This window comes from Scyliorhinus canicula, chromosome 3, assembly GCF_902713615.1.
Source record: "Scyliorhinus canicula chromosome 3, sScyCan1.1, whole genome shotgun sequence".
Lineage (NCBI taxonomy): Eukaryota > Metazoa > Chordata > Chondrichthyes > Carcharhiniformes > Scyliorhinidae > Scyliorhinus > Scyliorhinus canicula.
In genome coordinates this window covers 11959687-11985403 of record NC_052148.1, presented here as the reverse complement: position 1 = coordinate 11985403, position 25717 = coordinate 11959687, and the positions used below count along the sequence as shown (strand labels likewise).

Sequence of the window (25717 nt, the reverse complement as noted above, 5' to 3'; positions counted from 1 at the left end):
GCCAGTGTGTGTTGTGCAGGCGAAGCAAGTGCCCACGCGTCAGAAAATAAAATGTCAAGCAGAGAATCACGCAAACGCCATTTGCATCTCACTGTCATTCCGAGCAAATCTACTGGAAGCAATGCAAAGAAATAGCACCCAAAATCAAACCACTGACTATAGAAAATCATTTGTCAAAACCTACAGCCGCTGATGGTTTCAGACGCCACCGGGGAAATATCTGAAGCACAAAGAAATGGGAAAAAAATGGAGACGGTTAGCAGGGTCCTGGAAAGAGAACACAATGGAGTGATGGAGAGAGAGAGAGAGGGGAGGTAGAGAGCGGAAGGAGATATGAGCCTGGGAGGGATTGCAGCGTAGATTTAACAAAACAATATCTGGAGTTCACTAGTTAAATTCCAAGGGGATATTGCACAAACAAGGATCACATTCACTGGGATTTAGATCATTGAGGGATGTTTCAAGGGAAACGAATAAATTATAGATATAGATGGAACTGTACCAATGGTTGGCGAATTTACAATTAGGGGTCACAGTCTAAATATTAGTGACAGGCTTTTCAAAAGTGAAACTAGGAAAAATGTCCACACAGGAAAATTGGCAGAAGCTGGGAATGCTGTCCTGAAAATCACAACTGATACTCAATCAATTATTAATTTTACATCTTACTGCTGTCTCTCAGCCTCTGCCTCAGGAAGATATCTATAAACTGACTGATGTACCTCAGACACCCTCTCCGAGATCTCTACACTCTGACTGGTGTTTCTCTATTCCTCTCTCAGAGAACTCTATACTCCAACTGGTGTCTCTCTGTTCCTCTCAGAGAGATCTGCACACTGTTCCTCAGTCCCTCTCTTAGGATGGTCTCTGTATACTGGCTGGTGTCTCTCAGTCCCTCTCTCTCAGAGAGATATCTGTACACTGACTGGTGTCTCGCAGTCTCTCTCTCAGAGAGATATCTGTACGCTGACTGGTGTCTCTCAGTCCCTCTCTCAGAGAGATATCTGTACACTGACTGGTGTCTCTCAGTCTCTCTCTCAGAGAGATCTCTGCACACTGACTGGTGTCTCTCAGTCCCTCTCTCAGGGAGATCTCTGAATACTGACTGGTGTCTCTCAGTCTCTCTCTCAGAGAGATATCTGTACAGTGACTGGTGTCTCAGTCGCTCTCTCAGGGTGATCGCTGTATACTTACTGTTGTCTCTCAATCTCTCTCTCTCAGAGAGATCTCTGTACTCTGACTGATCTCTCTCTCAGGGAGATATATGTGCACTGACTGGTGTCTCTCAGTCTCTCTCAGGGAGATATCTGTACACTGACTGGTGTCTCTCAGTCCCTCTCTCAGTGAGATCTCTGTACACTGTCTGGTGTCTCAGTCTCTCTCTCATGGAGATCTCGCTATACTGACTGGTGTCTCCCAGTCCTTCTCCAGACAGATCTCTGTATACTTACTGGTGTCTTTCAGTCTCTATCTCAGGGAGATCTCTGTACACTGACTGAACTCTCTCACAGGGAGATCTCTGTACACTGACTGAACTCTCTCACATGGAGATCTCTGTACACTGACTGGTGTCGCTCAGTCCATCTCTCAGAGGGATCTCTGTACACTGACTAGTGTCTCTCAGTCCCTCTCTCTCAGAGAGATATCTGTACACTGACTAGTGTCTCTCAGTCCCTCTCTCTCAGAGAGATATCTGAAATGAAATGAAATGAAAATCGCTTATTGTCACGAGTAGCCTTCAATGAAGTTACTGTGAAAAACCCCTAGTCGCCACATTCCGGCACCTGTTCGGGGAGGCAGGTACGGAAATTGAACCGTGCTGCTGGCCTGCCTTGGTCTGCTTTCAAAGCCAGCGATTTAGCCCAGTGTGCTAAACCAGCTGTTGTCTCTCAGTCTCTCTCTCAGAGTGATATCTGTCACTGACTGGTGTCTCTCATTCCCCCTCTCAGAGAGATCTCTGCACATTGACTGGTGTCTCGCCGTCTCTCTCTCAGAGAGATCTCTGCACACTGACTGGTGTCTCTCAGTCTCTCTCTCAGAGAGATATCTGTACACTGACTGGTGTCTCTCAATCCCTCTCTCTCAGAGAGATATCTGTACACTGACTGGTGTCTCTCAATCCCCTCTCTCTCTCAGAGAGATATCTGTACACTGACTGGTGTCTCTCAGTCCCTCTCTCAGACAGATATCTATACACTGACTGGTGTCTCTCAGTCCCTCTCTCAGACAGATATCTGTACACTGACCGGTGTCTCTCAATCTCTCTCTCTCAGGGAAATATCTGTACACTGACTGGTGTCTAAGTCCCTCTCTTAGGGTGATTGCTGTATACTTACTGTTGTCTCTCAATCTCTCTCTCTCAGGGAAATATCTGTACACTGACTGGTGTCTAAGTCCCTCTCTTAGGGTGATTGCTGTATACTTACTGTTGTCTCTCAATCTCTCTCTCTCAGAGAGATCTCTGTACCCTGATTGACCTCTCTCCCAGGGAGATATCTGTACACTGTGGTGTCTCTCAATCCCTCTCAGGGAGATATCTGTACACTGACTTGCACCTCTCAGTCTCTCTCTCAGAGAGATATCTGTACACTGACTGGTGTCTCTCAATCCCTCTCAGGGAGATCTCTGTCACTGACTGGTGTCTCTCAGTCTCTCTCTCAGAGAGATATCTGTACACTGACTGGTGTCTCTCATTCCCTCAGGGAGATATCTGTACACTGACTGGTGCCTCAGTCCCTCTCTTAGGGTGATCGCTATATACTTACTGGTGTCTCTCAGTCCCTCTCTTAGGGTGATCGCTGTATACTTACTGTTGTCTCTCAATCTCTCTCTCTCAGAGAGATCTCTGTACTCTGATTGATCTCTCTCAGGGAGATATCAGTACACTGACTGGTTTCTCTCAGTTTCCAGATGGTGGAAGAGACTGAATTTCTCTTGTCCTATGTACAGAATGGTGGCCCCAACAAAGTCTTTTGGTGCAGTGGGTAACAACCCTGATTCTAAGCCTGAAGTTCTGGGTTCTAGTCCCACTTGAGGAATGAATGGGTAAGGAAGTTGTGTTCACAATATGGTCAAAGTAGATTGAGTATTAACGCTAAACAGCCCCGTGATATGCACATCTAGGGGGGTAGCTCGTACTCCGCAAGGAACACGGAGAAGACAAACATTCCCACCCCGTAGGTCCCTTGCGGGATATTACATTCCTCCCCCCTCAAAGTCCGAAGACTTCCTCGGCGAGCGATGAGGCGGAGAATGAGGAGGATTTGGAGAAGATTGGAGTCCCTTTGGCTTCGGTAAGTCCTCATGGAGCTGATGCACTGGATCAGGCGGTGTCTACCTCGCTGGCGAACTCCGTCTGCAGCGGGAATGACGTGGCGGAGGCGGCTGAGTTATGGAGTCAGCATCTGAGACCTCCGAGGTCTGCCTCTCCACCTCGGAACCAGATGACACAACGTCGGGCATGTCAGCGTCGAGAGAGACTGGAGACATCACATCAGGCAGCTTTGGGAATGGAGCCGGAGGATAATGGGCAGGTTTCTTCCGAGGCACTTCACGAGGGAGCAACGTCCATGAGCGAATGTGATCCAGGTGTCACTCATTAGTTGCCCCCGGACCTGAACTTAATAAGAGACCGGTTGCGTTTGACGGGCGACAATTCCAGAGAGCCAGCGAGCACCTTTATTGAAGTTACTGATGAACACTTCGGCATTAGGTGCAAAGTGTCGAAGAGGTCGACGCTGAACTGGGCAACGTCCTTGCAAATCTTGGTTATGATATATCTTTGCGTCGATGTCCAGTAGATTCAAACTCAGTCGTGTACGAAGCCTACAACCCATTAATATCTCAGCGGGGGCCACCCCAGTTACTCTGCGTGGCCTGGTCCTGTACGAGAATAAAAACATTGCCAGCCCGGTGTCCATCAAGCCAGACGTCTGCTTCTTAAGCCCTTGTTTACTGTCTGCATGGCCCTCCCTGCCAAACTGTTCGATGCCGGTGGTATGGGGTGGTGCGGACATGGCAAATCCTGGTGCTTTTTGCAAAAGCGGCAAACACTTCACTAATGAAGAGGCCCCATTATTGGTCACGGTACCTCATAGATTCTGTGGGTGGAAAAAGAGATGCCCAATCGCTCGATGGCCACCCAGGAAGTGATTGCCGCCATCTTGTGGACCTCCAGACACTTTGAGTGGGCGTCCACCAGGACGGGAAACATCAAACCCAAGAAGGGACCGGTGAAACTGGCGTGTACGTGAGCCCCAGGGCGCCCTGGCCACTCCCAAGGGGGTAGGCGTGCCACCGCGGGGAGCCTCTGGTGCCCTTGACAGATGGAGCATTGCTGGGGCAACATCTCGATATCGGTGCCCAAACCCGGCCACCTCGCTCCTCGCCAGCATCTTCATTTTGGACGCTCCAGGATGTCCGTCGTGCAGGTTCTCTAACACGGCAGCCTGTCCCTTTGCCGGGACATCAACCCTGGTACCCACAGGAGGATGCCATCCTCCATGGTCAACTCCACAATTTGGAGGAGAAAGCCTTCAGCTTTCCTGGTACTTGTCGATGTTGCCCACATGCTGCATCTGGGCAAGGACGGGGTCGTGTTGCGTTCAGTCATGAATACACAATGCAGTGACGGACAAGAAGTCCATGAAACTTAGGACAACAATCACTTTTCCCGCCAAAATGGTGTTCGCGGATTCGATCAGCAGGGGAAGACAGCTCAAAGCATCAGCATGCCCAGTCAATGTCCCCGGGAGGTGCTCAAAAGAGTATTCGTAAACAACCAATAGCAGCTGCTATTGACAGACCTGCTTTGTCCCCACAGAAGAGGCCGAGCAGTGGCTTGTGATTGGTGACGATAAAAAAATGGCGGCCATAGATGTATTGATAAAACCGCTTTACACCGAATATGACCTCCGCACCTTCGTTTTTGATCTGGGCATATTTCTTTTTGGTCACAACGAGCATCCAGGAGTCAAAAGCGATCGGACGGTCACGGCCGTCATCTGATGGGACGGGACCTCCCCAATGCCATACGGTGAAGCATCGCATGTGATGTACAACAGTTTGGAGAGTCAAAATGCGCCAACACCCCTGAAGAAGACAACCGCTGCTTCACTTTGTTAAACACCGCATCCTGGGCCTTGCCCCAAGCCCAAGGCTAATATTTCTTCAAGAGCAAATGGAGTCCTGAGGAGAGGGCGCCATTTTGATCGCCCGTAGCTTCTCGACGACCGGGTGAAGGCCGTCTCGGTCTACCCGATATCCCAAATATACCACTTCTTTCACGTGAAACAAGCACTCCGAACGGAGCAGGAGGACCCCATATTTTGAAAGCCGCTTCAACACCGCCTGGAGGTTCTGCTAATCTTCTTGCTCCATGGCCCCAGTGACTAACGCGTCATCCAAGTAAATCGCAATGTGCAGCAAATCACGCAGGATGTTCTCCATGACTCATGGGACACTGTACATGCCGCGGACACTCAGAATGGGAGCCGGGTGCACACCGAGAGTCCCTTATCCGTATTAATTGTGATAAACTTCCATGAGAGTCATTGAGCTCCATCTGTAGATAAATGTTGCTCATGTCCAATTTCGTGAATTTACAGCCCCCGGCCAACTTTGCATGTAAATCCTCGACGCGAGGTAAAGGGTAACAGTCCAATCTCAAAGCCGTGTATATTGTCAATTCATACTTCCCGCAGAGATGGACTGTCTTACCCAGCTTCATGACAAGGACCACTGGTGCTTCAGGACATCATTCTCGACGTTCCTCAGGGTAGTGTCTTCGGCCCAACCATCTTGAGCTACTTCATCAATGACTTCCCTTCCATCAAAAGGTCAGATGTGGGGATGTTTGCCGATGACTGCACAATGTTCAGCACCATCGCGACTCCTCAGATACTGTCCAAATGCAGCAAGACCTCCCTCTCCTCCACTACGAGCCTTCAACAAGGCCTGGTCCTCTGGCCAAGCATTTGGCATCGGCCCCTAGTATCTTCTTAAGTGGCTGGGTGTCAGATTTTGTCAGATAATCTGATCATAGAATTTAAAGTGCAGAAGGAGGCCATTCGGCCAATCGAGTCTGCACCGGCTCTTGGAAAAAGCACCCTACCCAAGGTCAACACCCCCACCCTATCCCCATAACCCAGTAACCCCACCCAACACTAAGGGCAATTTTGGACACTAAGGGCAATTTATCATGGCCAATCCACTTAACCTGCACATCTTTGGACTGTGGGAGGAAACCGGAGCACCCGGAAGAAACCCACGCACACACGGGGAGGATGTGCAGACTCCGCACAGACAGTGACCCAAGCCGGAATCGAACCTGGGACCTGTGAGGCAATTGTGCTATCCACAATGCTACCGTGCTGCCCCGTAATCCTCCTGTGAACGGTCCTGGACGTTCTATTATAATACAGGTGCTCTATAAATGCAAATTGTTGTTGTTGGTTGGGAGGGAGATCCCGATTTGTTTACACTTTCAGGACATCCCGTCGTGAAAGGCGCTGCAAAAACACGAACCCATCTGAAGACGGGTCAGACGGACTCGAAACACTAACTTTGCCGAATTCCAATGAGAATCCAGTGATCACTGTAAGTTAATGCTCCGGGTTTTCACCACCTATCCTGGGCCAAGAGGCAAGCTGGCAGGAAGGTTCCTGGTGTGAAACCTTCTCTTTGCAGCAGAAAAGGGTAAGGGAAGCGTTGTCGGGGTGTTCAAAATGATGAGGGGTTTAAGTGCCACCTTCTCGTGACAGGTGGGTCGGCAACCAGAGAATAGCAGATTTTAAATAATTAACAAGACCACCGGTGGATGGGAATTCGAGTTTTGATGCACAGCACGTGTTATGGTCTGGCACACACTGCCCGTAAAGGTAGATGAGGTGTCTTGAGGCAACGATGAGAAGGGTTCATGGACAACAGGAGGGGTTCATTGAGAACAAAGGAAAAGGTTAACCATACGCAGGCCTATACAGAGGTTCTCTGAAACAGGCCTTTACTCCGAGATTCCCGGACCCACACAACCCGGGAACATGCTCCCAGGGTCCCGTGCTTTTCCTCCATTGGTCAGGAATCACGTACTCACGCACGATAGGCCCCCTTTTGGTCACGTGTACAGTGCGGGATCGCCCCTTAAAGAGGCTATGCCACCACAGTAGTGAAAGTAGATTGAATAGTAACTTTCAAAAGATAAGTAGTGTTGTAGTCACCACTGTTGTATTATATATTGCATACGTGGGTATTACGGTAAGGCCCCTGTACTACAGGTACGGGGGTAGATCCCTGCCTGCTGGCTCCGCCCAGTAGGCGGAGTATAAATGTGTGGGCTTTCCGAGCTGCAGCCATTTCAGCAGCAGCTGCGGGAGGCTCCACATCTCTGCGTAATAAAGCCTCGATTACACTCTACTCTCGTCTCGTCGTAATTGATCGTGCATCAAGTATTTTTTTATTCCGGCATGAGATGTGGGCATCGTTGGCTGAGCCAGCATTTATTGCCCATCCCTAATTGCTCTTGACGGGCAGTTTAAGAGTCAACCACATTGTTGTCACATGTAGGCCAGATCAGGTAAGGGCGGCAGATTTCCTTTGCTAAAGGACATTCGTGACCCAGATGGGTTATTATGACAATGGTTATCATTAAAACAATTATTTCCAGATTTTTTTAAAAAATTGAATTCAATTTCTACTGTGGTGAGATTTGAACCTAGGTTGCCAGGTCTCCAGATTACTAGTTAAGTGATAAGGCCACTACACCATTGCCTCCTGTCCCCTGAAGGGAAAACTAATAGCATGGTTATGAGGGCAAAATCAGGGGCATTGGATTGATTGGATAGCTTTGTCAAAGAGGTATTACAGGATATTGTACTGAATCTCCTCCCTCTGTGTTGTTTATGACTATCAGTGAAGGGGTCTCAGGGCTGGTCTGAGGTTGTTCAAACGCTGCTCCACGTGAATACAATCCAGAGTTTGTTTGGAAGAATTGTCGGGAGGCACAGTATAGATGGAAGAGAAAACAGAAGCAACAAACTGGTGGCAGTCTATGCTGTGATACTTAAAGCACTTTGAACAGTATGAAGAGTTTAATCAATCCAACAAACCTGGTATAACTATTATCAAACTTCAACCCCGCCATAACTATTACTGAATTTTAGCTCATTATTTAACCATCATTAAGCTTCCACCTGCCCTAATGTTTACTCATCTTTAACTTGCCATAACCAGCACTCAACTTCAAACACTATAACTATCACTAAACTTTAACCCGCTATGCCCATCGCTGAGACTGAACTGTCATTGTCCGCTCAACCTCAATAACTCGACAACTATTACTTCAATCTCCAAACGATCATGACCATTGCTATTGTAACCCTTACAGAATATCTAATCTGCCATAACCATTCATGAACTTCAAGCTAGTATAACCATCATCAGCCTGCCATGACCATGACTACATTTCCAACCTACCCCAAACATCACTGACGTTTAACCCACCATCACCATCACTTACCTTCAATCTCTCCTCCTGGGGCGGAGATTTTTGACATGCATAAGTAAGTTGTGCCAATCACATCATTGTGGGTTAATCGATCCCTGGTGAGGTAAAACACATCAACACAAGGTCAACCATAACCAACATACCACCACAGACCCAGATCACTAACGTCGGGTGTGGGACTTTAGAAAAGAAATAATAAGCGAACATTCACAATGCTTGATGGATCAAATTTAACTCTTGTAATCTTCTCCCACAGCCCACGTACACTCTACCCCTCTGTCAAATTATTAAAGGTGGCGGGGCAGGTTGAGAAAGTGTTTATAATCGCGTTTAGGATTCTGGGCTGTGTAAATGGAGGCTTGGAGTATAAAAGTGAAGTTATGACAAAGTTTTCTATGGCATTATGGGTGGTGCGGTAGCACAAGTGAACAGCACTGTGGTTTTACAGCGCCAGGGTCCCAGGTTCGATTCACCACTGGGTCACTGTCTGTGCGGAGTCTGCACGTTCTCCCCTTGTCTGCGTGGGTTTCCTCCGGGTGCTCCGGTTTCCTCCCACAGTCCAAAGACGTGCAGGTTAGGTGAATTAGCCATGATAAATTGCCCTTAGTGTCCAAAAAGGTTAGGAGGGGTTATTGGGTTATGGGGATAGGGTGGAAGTGAGGCCTTAAGTGGGTTGGTGCAGACTCAATGGGCCAAATGGCCTCCTTCTGCACTGTGTGTTCTCTGTTCTATTGGTTTAGCTTCAACTGGAATGTTGTACCAAGCCCTGGACACCACACTATGGGAAGGATGTGAAAGCTTTGGAGAGGATGGTCCTGGGGAGAAGGTACCTCGATGTGAACCTCAAGTGCTGTAATCTGCAAGGCCACGGACCTGAGCTGGAAGGTGGGATTAGAATGGGCAGCTAGTTCTCTCTCTTATTCTTTTTCAGTCGGCATAGACACAATTGGCTCATTCTGTGCCATTACTGTTCTATGGTTCAGTGGATGAGTACGGCAGTCAGGTGAATAAATCGAAGAAGCTGAGGTTATTGCCTTTCGAGAAGGGAATTATGGAGGGGAGATTTGACAGAGTTGTTCAGAATGATGGGAGCTTGTACAGGGTAGATGGGGGGAAGCTATTCTCATTGTCAGGAAGGTCTGGAATAGGAGGGCGCTGACTGAAGGTAACTGGAAATAAATCAATGGCAACGTGAGGGAAACGTTCTCGCACAGTGAGTGGTTAGGATCTGGAATTCACTGCCTGAGACTGTGCTGGAGGCAGATCAGTCCAGGCTTACAAAGGGGAATTGCAAAGAATATAATCTTCAGGGTACAATGGAGGGTGGAGTGGGACAAGCTGAATTGCTTTTGCAGAGAGCCAGCAGGGACTCAATAGACCAAATGGCCTCCTTCTGTGCTGGAATCATTAAATGATCATCTGATTCTTCACGATCATGGACTCTGCATAGGCATTTAATGCCCTTCCACTGCTCATGGAGCCTCTGGTCCAACATGAACTCTCTCCTTTACTGTGAATCTTACCCATCAGCAGAACCAGAGGTGTAGTAAACAGGAGGACTCACCAGTCAGTGACACGGATTCTCATCTTCTCACACATGGAGGGGAACTGGGAACAAAGGACATATTGATCTTGGGATTTAGTCATCTACGTAGAAATACACCAATCACTGGGGAAGGAATGGAATGAGAGGGGACACACACTGGGACACAGCGGGATGTTGAGGACACACACTGGGACACAGCGGGATATTGAGGACACACACTGGGACACAGCGGGATATTGAGGAGACACAGACTGGGACACAGCGGGATATTGAGGAGACACAGACTGGGACACAGTGGGATGTTCAGGAGACACTGGGACACAGCGGGATGTTGAGGACACACTGGGACACAGCGGGATATTGAGGACACACACTGGGACACAGCGGGATATTGAGGACACACACTGGGACACAGCGGGATGTTGAGGACACACACTGGGACACAGCGGGATATTGAGGACACACACTGGGACACAGCGGGATATTGAGGACACACACTGGGACACAGCGGGATGTTGAGGACACACTGGGACACAGCGGGATGTTGAGGACACACTGGGACACAGCGGGATATTGAGGACACACTGGGACACAGCGGGATATTGAGGGCACACACTGGGACACAGCGGGATGTTGAGGACACACTGGGACACAGCGGGATATTGAGGGCACACACTGGGACACAGCGGGATGTTGAGGAGACACACTGGGACACAGCGGGATGTTGAGGACACACTGGGACACAGCGGGATGTTGAGGACACACACAGGGACACAGCGGGATATTGAGGACACACACTGGGACACAGCGGGATGTTGAGGAGACACGGACTGGGACACAGCGGGATATTGAGGACACACACTGGGACACAGCGGGATGTTGAGGACACACTGGGACACAGCGGGATATTGAGGACACACACTGGGACACAGCGGGATATTGAGGACACACACTGGGACACAGCGGGATATTGAGGAGACACACTGGGACACAGCGGGATGTTGAGGAGACACACTGGGACACAGCGGGATATTGAGGACACACTGGGACACAGCGGGATGTTGAGGACACACTGGGACACAGCGGGATATTGAGAACACACACTGGGACACAGCGGGATATTGAGGACACACACTGGGACACAGCGGGATGTTGAGGACACACACTGGGACACAGCGGGATATTGAGGACACACACTGGGACACAGCGGGATGTTGAGGACACACACTGGGACACAGCGGGATATTGAGGACACACTGGGACACAGCGGGATATTGAGGACACACTGGGACACAGCGGGATATTGAGGACACACACTGGGACACAGCGGGATATTGAGGACACACACTGGGACACAGCGGGATATTGAGGACACACACTGGGACACAGCGGGATGTTGAGGACACAGACTGGGACACAGTGGGATATTGAGGACACACACTGGGACACAGCGGGATATTGAGGACACACTGGGACACAGCGGGATATTGAGGACACACACTGGGACACAGCGGGATATTGAGGACACACACTGGGACACAGCGGGATATTGAGGACACACTGGGACACAGCGGGATGTTGAGGGCACACACTGGGACACAGCGGGATATTGAGGACACACACTGGGACACAGCGGGATATTGAGGACACACTGGGACACAGCGGGATATTGAGGACACACACTGGGACACAGCGGGATATTGAGGACACACACTGGGACACAGCGGGATATTGAGGACACACTGGGACACAGCGGGATATTGAGGAGACACTGGGACACAGCGGGATGTTGAGGACACACACTGGGACACAGCGGGATGTTGAGGACACACTGGGACACAGCAGGATATTGAGGAGACACACACTGGGACACAGCGGGATGTTGAGGACACACACTGGGACACAGCGGGATGTTGAGGACACAGACTGGGACACAGCGGGATGTTGAGGACACACACTGGGACACAGCGGGATGTTGAGGACACACTGGGACACAGCAGGATATTGAGGAGACACACACTGGGACACAGCGGGATGTTGAGGACACACACTGGGACACAGCGGGATATTGAGGACACACTGGGACACAGCGGGATATTGAGGACACACACTGGGACACAGCGGGATATTGAGGACACACTGGAACACAGCGGGATATTGAGGACACACACTGGGACACAGCGGGATGTTGAGGATACACACTGGGACAGAGCGGGATGTTGAGGACACACACTGGGACACAGCGGGATGTTGAGGATACACACACTGGGACACAGCGGGATATTGAGGACACACACTGGGATACAGCGGGATGTTGAGGACACACACTGGGACACAGCGGGATGTTGAGGAGACACAGACTGGGACACAGCGGGATATTGAGGACACACACTGGGACACAGCGGGATATTGAGGGCACACACTGGGACACAGCGGGATGTTGAGGACACACACTGGGACACAGCGGGATATTGAGGGCACACACTGGGACACAGCGGGATGTTGAGGACACACACTGGGACACAGCGGGATGTTGAGGAGACACAGACTGGGACACAGCGGGATGTTGAGGACACACACTGGGACACAGCGGGATATTGAGGAGACACACTGGGACACAGCGGGATATTGAGGACAAACTGGGACACAGCGGGATATTGAGGAGACACACTGGGACACAGCGGGATGTTGAGGACACACACTGGGACACAGCGGGATATTGAGGACACACACTGGGACACAGCGGGATATTGAGGTCACACACTGGGACACAGCGGGATGTTGAGGACACACACTGGGACACAGCGGGATATTGAGGACACACTGGGACACAGCGGGATATTGAGGAGACACTGGGACACAGCAGGATGTTGAGGACACACACTGGGACACAGCGGGATATTGAGGACACACACTGGGACACAGCGGGATATTGAGGACACACACTGGGACACAGCGGGATGTTGAGGACACACACTGGGACACAGCGGGATATTGAGGACACACAGGGACACAGCGTGATATTGAGGACACACTGGAACACAGCGGGATATTGAGGACACACACTGGGACACAGCGGGATATTGAGGACACACACTGGGATAGAGCGGGATATTGAGGACACACTGGGACACAGCGGGATATTGAGGACACACACTGGGACACAGCGGGATATTGAGGACACACACTGGGACACAGCGGGATATTGAGGAGACACTGGGACACAGCGGGATATTGAGGACACACTGGGACACAGCGGGATATTGAGGAGACACTGGGACACAGCGGGATATTGAGGACACACTGGGACACAGCGGGATGTTGAGGACACACTGGGATACAGCGGGATATTGAGGACACACACTGGGACACAGCGGGATATTGAGGACACAGACTGGGACACAGCGGGATGTTGAGGACACACTGGGACACAGCTGGATATTGAGGAGACACACTGGGACACAGCGGGATGTTGAGGGCACACTGGGACACAGCGGGATGTTGAGGACACAGACTGGGACACAGCGGGATGTTCAGGACACACATTGGGACTCAGCGGGATATTGAGGACACACACTGGGACACAGCGGGATGTTGAGGACACACACTGGGACACAGCGGGATGTTGAGGACACACACTGGGACACAGCGGGATATTGAGGACACACTGGAACACAGCGGGATATTGAGGACACACACTGGGATAGAGCGGGATATTGAGGACACAGACTGGGACACAGCGGGATGTTGCGGACACACACTGGGACACAGCGGGATATTGAGGACACACACTGGGACACAGCGGGATATTGAGGACACACACTGGGACACAGCGGGATGTTGAGGACACACTGGGACACAGCGGGATGTTGAGGACACACACTGGGACACAGCGGGATGTTGAGGACACACTGGGACACAGCGGGATATTGAGGAGACACACTGGGACACAGCGGGATATTGAGGACACACACTGGGACACAGCGGGATGTTGAGGACACACACTGGGACACAGCGGGATATTGAGGACACACTGGGACACAGCGGGATGTTGAGGATACACACTGGGACACAGCGGGATGTTGAGGACACACACTGGGAAACAGCGGGATGTTGAGGACACACTGGGACACAGCGCGATATTGAGGATACACACTGGGACACAGCGGGATATTGAGGACACACACTGGGACACAGCGGGATGTTGAGGACACACTGGGACACAGCGGGATATTGAGGACACACACTGGGACACAGCGGGATATTGAGGACACACACTGGGACACAGCGGGATGTTGAGGACACACACTGGGACACAGCGGGATGTTGAGGACACACACTGGGACACAGCGGGATATTGAGGACACACTGGGACACAGCGGGATGTTGAGGACACACACTGGGACACAGCGGGATGTTGAGGACACACACTGGGACACAGCGGGATATTGAGGAGACACACACTGGGACACAGCGGGATGTTGAGGAGACACTGGGACACAGCGGGATGTTGAGGACACAGACTGGGACACAGCGGGATGTTGAGGAGACACACACTGGGACACAGCGGGATGTTGAGGACACAGACTGGGACACAGCGGGATATTGAGGACACACTGGGACACAGCGGGATGTTGAGGACACAGACTGGGACACAGCGGGATGTTGAGGACACACACTGGGACACAGCGGGATATTGAGGACATACTCTGGGACACAGCGGGATATTGCGGACACACACTGGGACACAGTGGGATATTGAGGACACACACTGGGACACAGCGGGATGTTGAGGGCACACACTGGGACACAGCGGGATGTTGAGGGCACACACTGGGACACAGCGGGATATTGAGGACATACTCTGGGACACAGCGGGATATTGCGGACACACACTGGGACACAGCGGGATGTTGAGGACACACACTGGGACACAGCGGGATGTTGAGGACACACACTGGGACACAGCGGGATGTTGAGGACACACACTGGGACACAGCGGGATGTTGAGGACACACACTGGGACACAGTGGGATATTGAGGACACACACTGGGACACAGCGGGATATTGAGGACACACACTGGGACACAGCGGGATATTGAGGACACAGACTGGGACACAGCGGGATATTGAGGACACACACACTGGGACACAGCGGGATATTGAGGACACACACTGGGACACAGCGGGATATTGCGGACACACACTGGGACACAGCGGGATATTGCGGACACACACTGGGACACAGCGGGATGTTGAGGACACACACTGGGACACAGCGGGATATTGAGGACACACACTGGGACACAGCGGGATGTTGAGGACACACACTGGGATACAGCGGGATATTGAGGACATACTCTGGGACACAGCGGGATATTGAGGACACAGACTGGGACACAGCGGGATATTGAGGACATACTCTGGGACACAGCGGGATGTTGAGGACACACACTGGGATACAGCGGGATATTGAGGACATACTCTGGGACACAGCGGGATATTGAGGACACAGACTGGGACACAGCGGGATATTGAGGACATACTCTGGGACACAGCGGGATGTTGAGGACACAGACTGGGACACAGCGGGGTGTTAAGGACACACATTGGGACTCAGCGGGATATTGAGGACACACTGGGACACAGCGGGATGTTGAGGAGACACACTGGGACACAGCGGGATGTTGCGGACACAGACTGGGACACAGCGGGATATTGAGGACACACACTGGGACACAGCGGGATATTGAGGACACACACTGGGACACAGCGGGATATTGAGGACACACACTGGGATACAGCGGGATATTGAGGACACACACTGGGACACAGCGGGATATTGAGGACACACTGGGACACAGCGGGATATTGAGGACACACACTGGGATACAGCGGGATATTGAGGACACACACTGGGACACAGCGGGATGTTGAGGACACACTGGGATACAGAGGGATATTGGGGACACACACTGGGACACAGCGGGATATTGAGGAGACACACTGGGACACAGCGGGATATTGAGGACACACACTGGGATACAGCGGGATGTTGAGGAGACACACTGGGACAACAGCGGGATACTGAGGACACACACTGGGATACAGCGGGATATTGAGGACACACACTGGGACACAGCGGGATATTGAGGACACACTGGGACACAGCGGGATGTTGAGTACACACACTGGGACACAGCGGGATGTTGAGGAGACACACTGGGACACAGCGGGATGTTCAGGTCACACACTGGGACACAGCGGGATGTTGAGGACACACACTGGGACACAGCGGGATGTTCAGGTCACACACTGGGACACAGCGGGATATTGAGGAGACACACTGGGACACAGCGGGATGTTGAGGACACACACTGGGACACAGCGGGATGTTGAGGACACACACTGGGACACAGCGGGATGTTGAGGAGACACACACTGGGACACAGCGGGATGTTGAGGACACACTGGGACACAGCGGGATGTTGAGGAGACACAGACTGGGACACAGCGGGATATTGAGGACACACACTGGGACACAGCGGGATATTGAGGACACACTGGGACACAGCGGGATGTTCAGGTCACACACTGGGACACAGCGGGATATTGAGGACACACACTGGGACACAGCGGGATATTGAGGACACACACTGGGACACAGCGGGATACTGAGGACACACACTGGGACACAGCGGGATATTGAGGACACACACTGGGACACAGCGGGATACTGAGGACACACACTGGGACACAGCGGGATGTTGAGTACACACACTGGGACACAGCGGGATGTTGAGGACACAGACTGGGACACAGAGGGATATTGAGGACACACACTGGGACACAGCGGGATATTGAGGACACACTGGGACACAGCGGGATATTGAGGACACAGACTGGGACACAGAGGGATATTGAGGACACAGACTGGGACACAGCGGGATATTGAGGACACACACTGGGACACAGCGGGATGTTGAGGACACACACTGGGACACAGCGGGATATTGAGGACACACACTGGGACACAGCGGGATATTGAGGACACACACTGGGACACAGCGGGATATTGAGGAGACACAGACTGGGACACAGCGGGATGTTGAGGACACACACTGGGACACAGCGGGATGTTGAGGACACACTGGGACACAGCGGGATATTGAGGACACACTGGGACACAGCGGGATATTGAGGACACACACTGGGACACAGCGGGATGTTGAGGGCACACACTGGGACACAGCGGGATATTGAGGTCACACACTGGGACACAGCGGGATATTGAGGGCACACACTGGGACACAGCTGGATATTGAGGACACACTGGGACACAGCGGGATGTTGAGGACACACTGGGACACAGCTGGATATTGAGGACACACTGGGACACAGCGGGATGTTGAGGACACACACTGGGACACAGCGGGATGTTGAGGACACACACTGGGACACAGCGGGATATTGAGGACACACACTGGGACACAGCGGGATGTTGAGGACACACTGGGACACAGCGGGATATTGAGGACACACTGGGACACAGCGGGATATTGAGGACACACACTGGGACACAGCGGGATATTGAGGACACACACTGGGACACAGCGGGATATTGAGGACACACACTGGGACACAGCGGGATGTTGAGGACACACTGGGACACAGCGGGATATTGAGGGCACACACTGGGACACAGCGGGATATTGAGGGCACACACACTGGGACACAGCGGGATGTTGAGGACACACACTGGGACACAGCGGGATGTTGCGGAGACACACTGGGATAGAGCGGGATGTTGAGGGCACACACTGGGACACAGCGGGATGTTGAGGACACAGACTGGAACACAGCGGGATATTGAGGACACACTGGGACACAGCGGGATATTGAGGACACACACTGGGACACAGCGGGATATTGAGGACACATTGGGACACAGCGGGATATTGAGGACACACACTGGGACACAGCGGGATGTTGCGGAGACACACACTGGGACACAGCGGGATGTTGAGGATATACACACTGGGACACAGCGGGATATTGAGGACACACACTGGGACAGAGGGATATTGAGGACACACACTGGGACACAGCGGGATGTTGAGGGCACACACTGGGACACAGCGGGATATTGAGGACACACTGGGACACAGCGGGATGTTGAGGGCACACACTGGGACACAGCGGGATATTGAGGACACACTGGGACACAGCGGGATATTGAGGACACAGACTGGAACACAGCGGGATATTGAGGACACATTGGGACACAGCGGGATATTGAGGACACACACTGGGACACAGCGGGATGTTGCGGAGACACACACTGGGACACAGCGGGATGTTGAGGATATACACACTGGGACACAGCGGGATATTGAGGACACACACTGGGACACAGCGGGATATTGAGGACACACACTGGGACACAGCTGGATATTGAGGACACACTGGGACACAGCGGGATATTGAGGACACACTGGGACACAGCGGGATATTGAGGACACACACTGGGACACAGCTGGATATTGAGGACACACTGGGACACAGCGGGATGTTGAGGACACACACTGGGACACAGCGGGATATTGAGGACACACACTGGGACACAGCGGGATGTTGAGGACACACACTGGGACACAGCGGGATGTTGAGGACACACACTGGGACACAGCGGGATGTTGAGGACACACACTGGGACACAGCGGGATGTTGAGGATATACACACTGGGACACAGCGGGATATTGAGGACACACACTGGGACACAGCGGGATGTTGAGGACACACACTGGGACACAGCGGGATGTTGAGGACACACACTGGGACACAGCTGGATATTGAGGACACACTGGGACACAGCGGGATGTTGAGGACACACACTGGGACACAGCGGGATATTGAGGACACACACTGGGACACAGCGGGATGTTGAGGACACACACTGGGACACAGCGGGATGTTGAGGACACACACTGGGACACAGCGGGATGTTGAGGACACACACTGGGACACAGCGGGATGTTGAGGATATACACACTGGGACACAGCGGGATATTGAGGACACACACTGGGACACAGCGGGATGTTGAGGACACACACTGGGACACAGCGGGATGTTGAGGACACACACTGGGACACAGCGGGATGTTGAGGACACACACTGGGACACAGCGGGATGTTGAGGACACACACTGGGACACAGCGGGATATTGAGGACACACACTGGGACACAGCGGGATGTTGAGGACACACACTGGGACACAGCGGGATGTTGAGGACACACACTGGGACACAGCGGGATGTTGAGGATATACACACTGGGACACAGCGGGATATTGAGGACACACACTGGGACAGAGGGATATTGAGGACACACACTGGGACACAGCGGGATGTTGAGGGCACACACTGGGACACAGCGGGATATTGAGGACACACTGGGACACAGCGGGATGTTGAGGGCACACACTGGGACACAGCGGGATATTGAGGACACACTGGGACACAGCGGGATATTGAGGAGACACTGGGACACAGCGGGATATTGAGGACACATTGGGACACAGCGGGATATTGAGGACACACACTGGGACACAGCGGGATGTTGCGGAGACACACACTGGGACACAGCGGGATGTTGAGGATATACACACTGGGACACAGCGGGATATTGAGGACACACACTGGGACACAGCGGGATATTGAGGACACACACTGGGACACAGCGGGATGTTGAGGGCACACACTGGGACACAGCGGGATGTTGAGGACACACACTGGGACACAGCGGGATATTGAGGACACACTGGGACACAGCGGGATGTTGAGGGCACACACTGGGACACAGCGGGATGTTGAGGGCACACACTGGGACACAGCGGGATGTTGAGGAGACACACTGGGACACAGCGGGATATTGAGGACACACACTGGGACACAGCGGGATGTTGCGGAGACACACACTGGGACACAGCGGGATGTTGAGGACACACTGGGACACAGCGGGATGTTGAGGACACACACTGGGACACAGCGGGATGTTGAGGGCACACATTGGGACACAGCGGGATATTGAGGACACACACTGGGACACAGCGGGATGTTGAGGACACACACTGGGACACAGCGGGATATTGAGGACACACTGGGACACAGCGGGATGTTGAGGACACACACTGGGACACAGCGGGATCTTGAGGACACACACTGGGACACAGCGGGATATTGAGGACACACTGGGACACAGCGGGATGTTGAGGACACACACAGGGACACAGCGGGATGTTGAGGACACACACTGGGACACAGCGGGATGTTGAGGACACACACTGGGACACAGCGGGATGTTGAGGACACACTGGGACACAGCGGGATGTTGAGGACACACACTGGGACACAGCGGGATATTGAGGACACACACTGGGACACAGCGGGATATTGAGGACACACTGGGACACAGCGGGATATTGAGGGCACACACTGGGACACAGCGGGATATTGAGGACACAGACTGGGACACAGCGGGATATTGAGGACACACACTGGGACACAGCGGGATATTGAGGACACACACTGGGACACAGCGGGATGTTGAGGACACACACTGGGACACAGCGGGATATTGAGGACACAGACTGGGACACAGCGGGATGTTGAGGACACACACTGGGACACAGCGGGATGTTGAGGACACAGACTGGGACACAGCGGGATGTTGAGGGCACAGACTGGGACACAGCGGGATATTGAGGGCACAGACTGGGACACAGCGGGATGTTGAGGACACACTGGGACACAGCGGGATATTGAGGACACACTGGGACACAGCGGGATATTGAGGACACACTGGGACACAGCGGGATGTTGAGGACACAGACTGGGACACAGCGGGATATTGAGGACACACACTGGGACACAGCGGGATGTTGAGGACACAGACTGGGACACAGCGGGATGTTGAGGACACATTGGGACACAGCGGGATATTGAGGACACATTGGGACACAGCGGGATATTGAGGAGACACAGACTGGGACACAGCGGGATGTTGAGGACACAGACTGGGACACAGCGGGATGTTGAGGACACACACTGGGACACAGCGGGATGTTGAGGACACACACTGGGACACAGCGGGATGTTGAGGACACACACTGGGACACAGCGGGATATTGAGGACACACACTGGGACACAGCGGGATGTTGAGGACACACACTGGGACACAGCGGGATATTGAGGAGACACAGACTGGGACACAGCGGGATGTTGAGGACACACACTGGGACACAGCGGGATATTGAGGACACACACTGGGACACAGCGGGATGTTGAGGACACATTGGGACACAGCGGGATATTGAGGACACACACTGGGACACAGCGGGATATTGAGGAGACACAGACTGGGACACAGCGGGATGTTGAGGACACATTGGGACACAGCGGGATATTGAGGACACACACTGGGACACAGCGGGATATTGAGGACACATTGGGACACAGCGGGATATTGAGGAGACACAGACTGGGACACAGCGGGATGTTGAGGACACACACTGGGACACAGCGGGATATTGAGGAGACACAGACTGGGACACAGCGGGATGTTGAGGGCACACACTGGGACACAGCGGGATATTGAGGACACAGACTGGGACACAGCGGGATGTTGAGGGCACACACTGGGACACAGCGGGATGTTGAGGGCACACACTGGGACACAGCGGGATATTGAGGACACACTGGGACACAGCGGGATGTTGAGGACACACACTGGGACACAGCGGGATGTTGCGGAGACACACACTGGGACACAGCGGGATATTGAGGACACACACTGGGACACAGCGGGATGTTGCGGAGACACACACTGGGACACAGCGGGATGTTGAGGATATACACACTGGGACACAGCGGGATGTTGAGGACACACACTGGGACACAGCGGGATATTGAGGACACACACTGGGACACAGCGGGATATTGAGGACACACACTGGGACACAGCGGGATGTTGAGGGCACACACTGGGACACAGCGGGATATTGAGGACACACTGGGACACAGCGGGATGTTGAGGGCACACACTGGGACACAGCGGGATGTTGAGGAGACACACTGGGACACAGCGGGATATTGAGGACACACACTGGGACACAGCGGGATATTGAGGACACACACTGGGACACAGCGTGATATTGAGGACACACACTGGGACACAGCGGGATGTTGAGGAGACACACTGGGACACAGCGGGATGTTGAGGACACACACTGGGACACAGCGGGATGTTGAGGGCACACACTGGGACACAGTGGGATGTTGAGGAGACACACTGGGACACAGCGGGATATTGAGGACACACACTGGGACACAGCGGGATATTGAGGACACACACTGGGACACAGCGGGATGTTGAGGGCACACACTGGGACACAGCGGGATATGGAGGACACACTGGGACACAGCGGGATGTTGAGGACACACTGGGACACAGCGGGATATTGAGGACACACACTGGGACACAGCGGGATGTTGAGGACACACTGGGACACAGCGGGATGTTGAGGACACACTGGGACACAGCGGGATGTTGAGGACACACTGGGACACAGCGGGATGTTGAGGACACAGACTGGGACACAGCGGGATATTGAGGACACACACTAGGACACAGCGGGATATTGAGGACACACACTGGGACACAGCGGGATGTTGAGGACACAGACTGGGACACAGCGGGATGTTGAGGACACAGACTGGGACACAGCGGGATGTTGAGGACACAGACTGGGACACAGCGGGATGTTGAGGACACATTGGGACACAGCGGGATATTGAGGACACATTGCGACACAGCGGGATATTGAGGAGACACAGACTGGGACACAGCGGGATGTTGAGGACACACACTGGGACACAGCGGGATATTGAGGAGACACAGACTGGGACACAGCGGGATATTGAGGACACACACTGGGACACAGCGGGATGTTGAGGACACAGACTGGGACACAGCGGGATGTTGAGGACACAGACTGGGACACAGCGGGATGTTGAGGAGACACACACTGGGACACAGCGGGATATTGAGGAGACACTGGGACACAGCGGGATGTTGAGGACACACACTGGGACACAGCGGGATATTGAGGACACACACTGGGACACAGCGGGATATTGAGAACACACACTGGGACACAGCGGGATATTGAGGACACACACTGGGACACAGCGGGATGTTGAGGACACAGACTGGGACACAGCGGGATGTTGAGGACACATTGGGACACAGCGGGATATTGAGGACACACACTGGGACACAGCGGGATATTGAGGACACATTGGGACACAGCGGGATATTGAGGAGACACAGACTGGGACACAGCGGGATGTTGAGGACACACACTGGGACACAGCGGGATATTGAGGAGACACACACTGGGATACAGCGGGATATTGAGGACACACACACTGGGACACAGCGGGATGTTGAGGACACACTGGGACACAGCGGGATATTGAGGACACACACTGGGACACAGCGGGATATTGAGGACACACACTGGGACACAGCGGGATATTGAGGACACACACTGGGACACAGCGGGATGTTGAGGACACACTGGGACACAGCGGGATATTGAGGACACACTGGGACACAGCGGGATGTTGAGGACACAGACTGGGACACAGCGGGATATTGAGGACACACACTGGGACACAGCGGGATGTTGAGGACACACACTGGGACACAGCGGGATGTTGAGGACACACACTGGGACACAGCGGGATATTGAGGACACAGACTGGGACACAGCGGGATGTTGAGGACACACACTGGGATAGAGCGGGATATTGAGGACACACACTGGGATAGAGCGGGATATTGAGGAGATATGCTCAGGGACACAGCGGGATGTTGAGGACACACACTGGGATAGAGCGGGATATTGAGGAGATATGCTCAGGGACACAGCGGGATATTGAGGACCCACACTTGGGCAGAGCGGTTTGTGGCGGTGACACACATTGGGTTATAGTGGGTTGCACAAAATGGGAAACAACAGGATATCAGCACGTGGTATTTCTTTTTATAATCAATCTTTGCATTTGGACGTTGCTGGCAAGATCAACATTTATTGCAGATTCCTGATACCCTTGGGGATGATAGAGACGCGCTTGGTGAGAATAAGATAAATAGGACGCTCACACTGTGGAGCAGTGGGAGGTGGAAAAGTCTGGGAAGTTGTCTGAAGCACCAGCCCACACACTTGTGGCCTCCACAGGCGAGGTCAGACCGTCCAGTGTTGCCTGTCCATCGAAAAGGCACTAATCCACTGTGAGGCTCAGTGAGGTAATTCCACGGCAGTGTGGAGTAAACCACACCGGATTAGGGTCACACAGAGGGTCAGACCATCAACACACTGAGCCAAATAAATGTAAAATACTGCAGACGCTGGAAGTCTGAAATAAGAACAGGAAATGCTGGATAAACTCAGCCGGTCCGGCAGCATCAGTGTAATTATATACTGGGAGGACTTCCCATGGCAACTATGGAGGAGTAGGTCGCACATTCAATAGCTCCCGCCTGTGATGGACTTTCGGACTGTTTGCCCCTGATTTTTCTGGGATTTTTTGGGAGAAATCGGTGAAGTGTGCAACAGTAAGGAGAATTTTTTTTTTTTAATTTTATAGTGGGAGGGGTGGGAGTGGGGCAGAATGGAAAATCAGTGATAGGTTGGCGTTAAGGAGAGATTCATAAATAGGTCATGTACATGAGGCAGAGGGGGTGTGAATGGTGCCATAAGGGACTGAGAAGTGTTAATACAGTAATGGCAAAGGCAGGGTAGCAGAGTTTGTTAATAGGACAAGAGAGATCAGTGCTCAGAGGGAGCAGAACTGAACAACACGGGACAATGGCCATGTGGAGGAGGGGTTGGATTGGTTTGGGACCAGTCAGGGGAACCGAATAACAAAAAACAAAAAGACGGGTGAAGATGGAGGGGGAAGCTGACAACGTGAAGCTGTTGAACTCAATGTTGATTCCAGAAGGCTGTAACGTGCCGAATCGGAAGGTGAGGTGTTACTCTTCCAGTTTGCGTTGGGAATCACTGCAGCATTGCAGAAGGCCAAGGACAGACATGTGGGCGTGGGAGCAAGGTGCTGAGCTGAAATGGCGAGCAAAATGGGCCGACTGTATTCAACTGCTCCCAATGTGGTCTCCTCTACATTGGGGACACTGAACGCAGACTGAGTGACTGCTTTGCCGGACATCTTCGCTCAGTCCGCAAACATGACCCCAACCTTCCCCGTTGTATGCCATTTCAACTCAGCCCCTCGCTCTCATGCCCACATGCCTGTTGAGGCCTTCTGCATTGCCCCAGTGATGCCCAAAGCAGAGTAGGCAACTAGCGATGAGTGGCATTGGTCGTTCAGCAAGTGTGGGAGTTTACGGGTTAATCTCTTGCCTTAGAATCTAGTACTAATTGCTGCTAGTTCTTTGATAGCATCCACGGGTGAGTAGGATTTAAATTCTAAAGGGTAGACAGTTAAGCATCTTTCCAGGATCGGGGGGGAGGGGGGGGGGGGGAATCAGTCTCCGCTCGTGGTTGGGGGCCAAGTGCTGGGAAGTGGGATTAGTGCATTTTTAC

At 52.5% G+C, this 25717-nt stretch overlaps 1 protein-coding gene across 1 annotated transcript in view; it reads right to left on the bottom strand.

The window, feature by feature from the left end:
- The window catches only part of dysf (dysferlin, limb girdle muscular dystrophy 2B (autosomal recessive)), a 450750-nt gene that overhangs the window by 265568 nt on the left and 159465 nt on the right, over window positions 1–25717 (bottom strand). Inside the window, exons 15-17 of the mRNA XM_038793128.1 lie at window positions 10065–10108; window positions 8513–8595; window positions 185–220 (exon numbers count right to left, since the gene is read on the bottom strand). Coding sequence (XP_038649056.1) covers window positions 185–220; window positions 8513–8595; window positions 10065–10108 — 163 coding nt within the window. The remainder of the gene's footprint in view (window positions 1–184; window positions 221–8512; window positions 8596–10064; window positions 10109–25717) is intronic.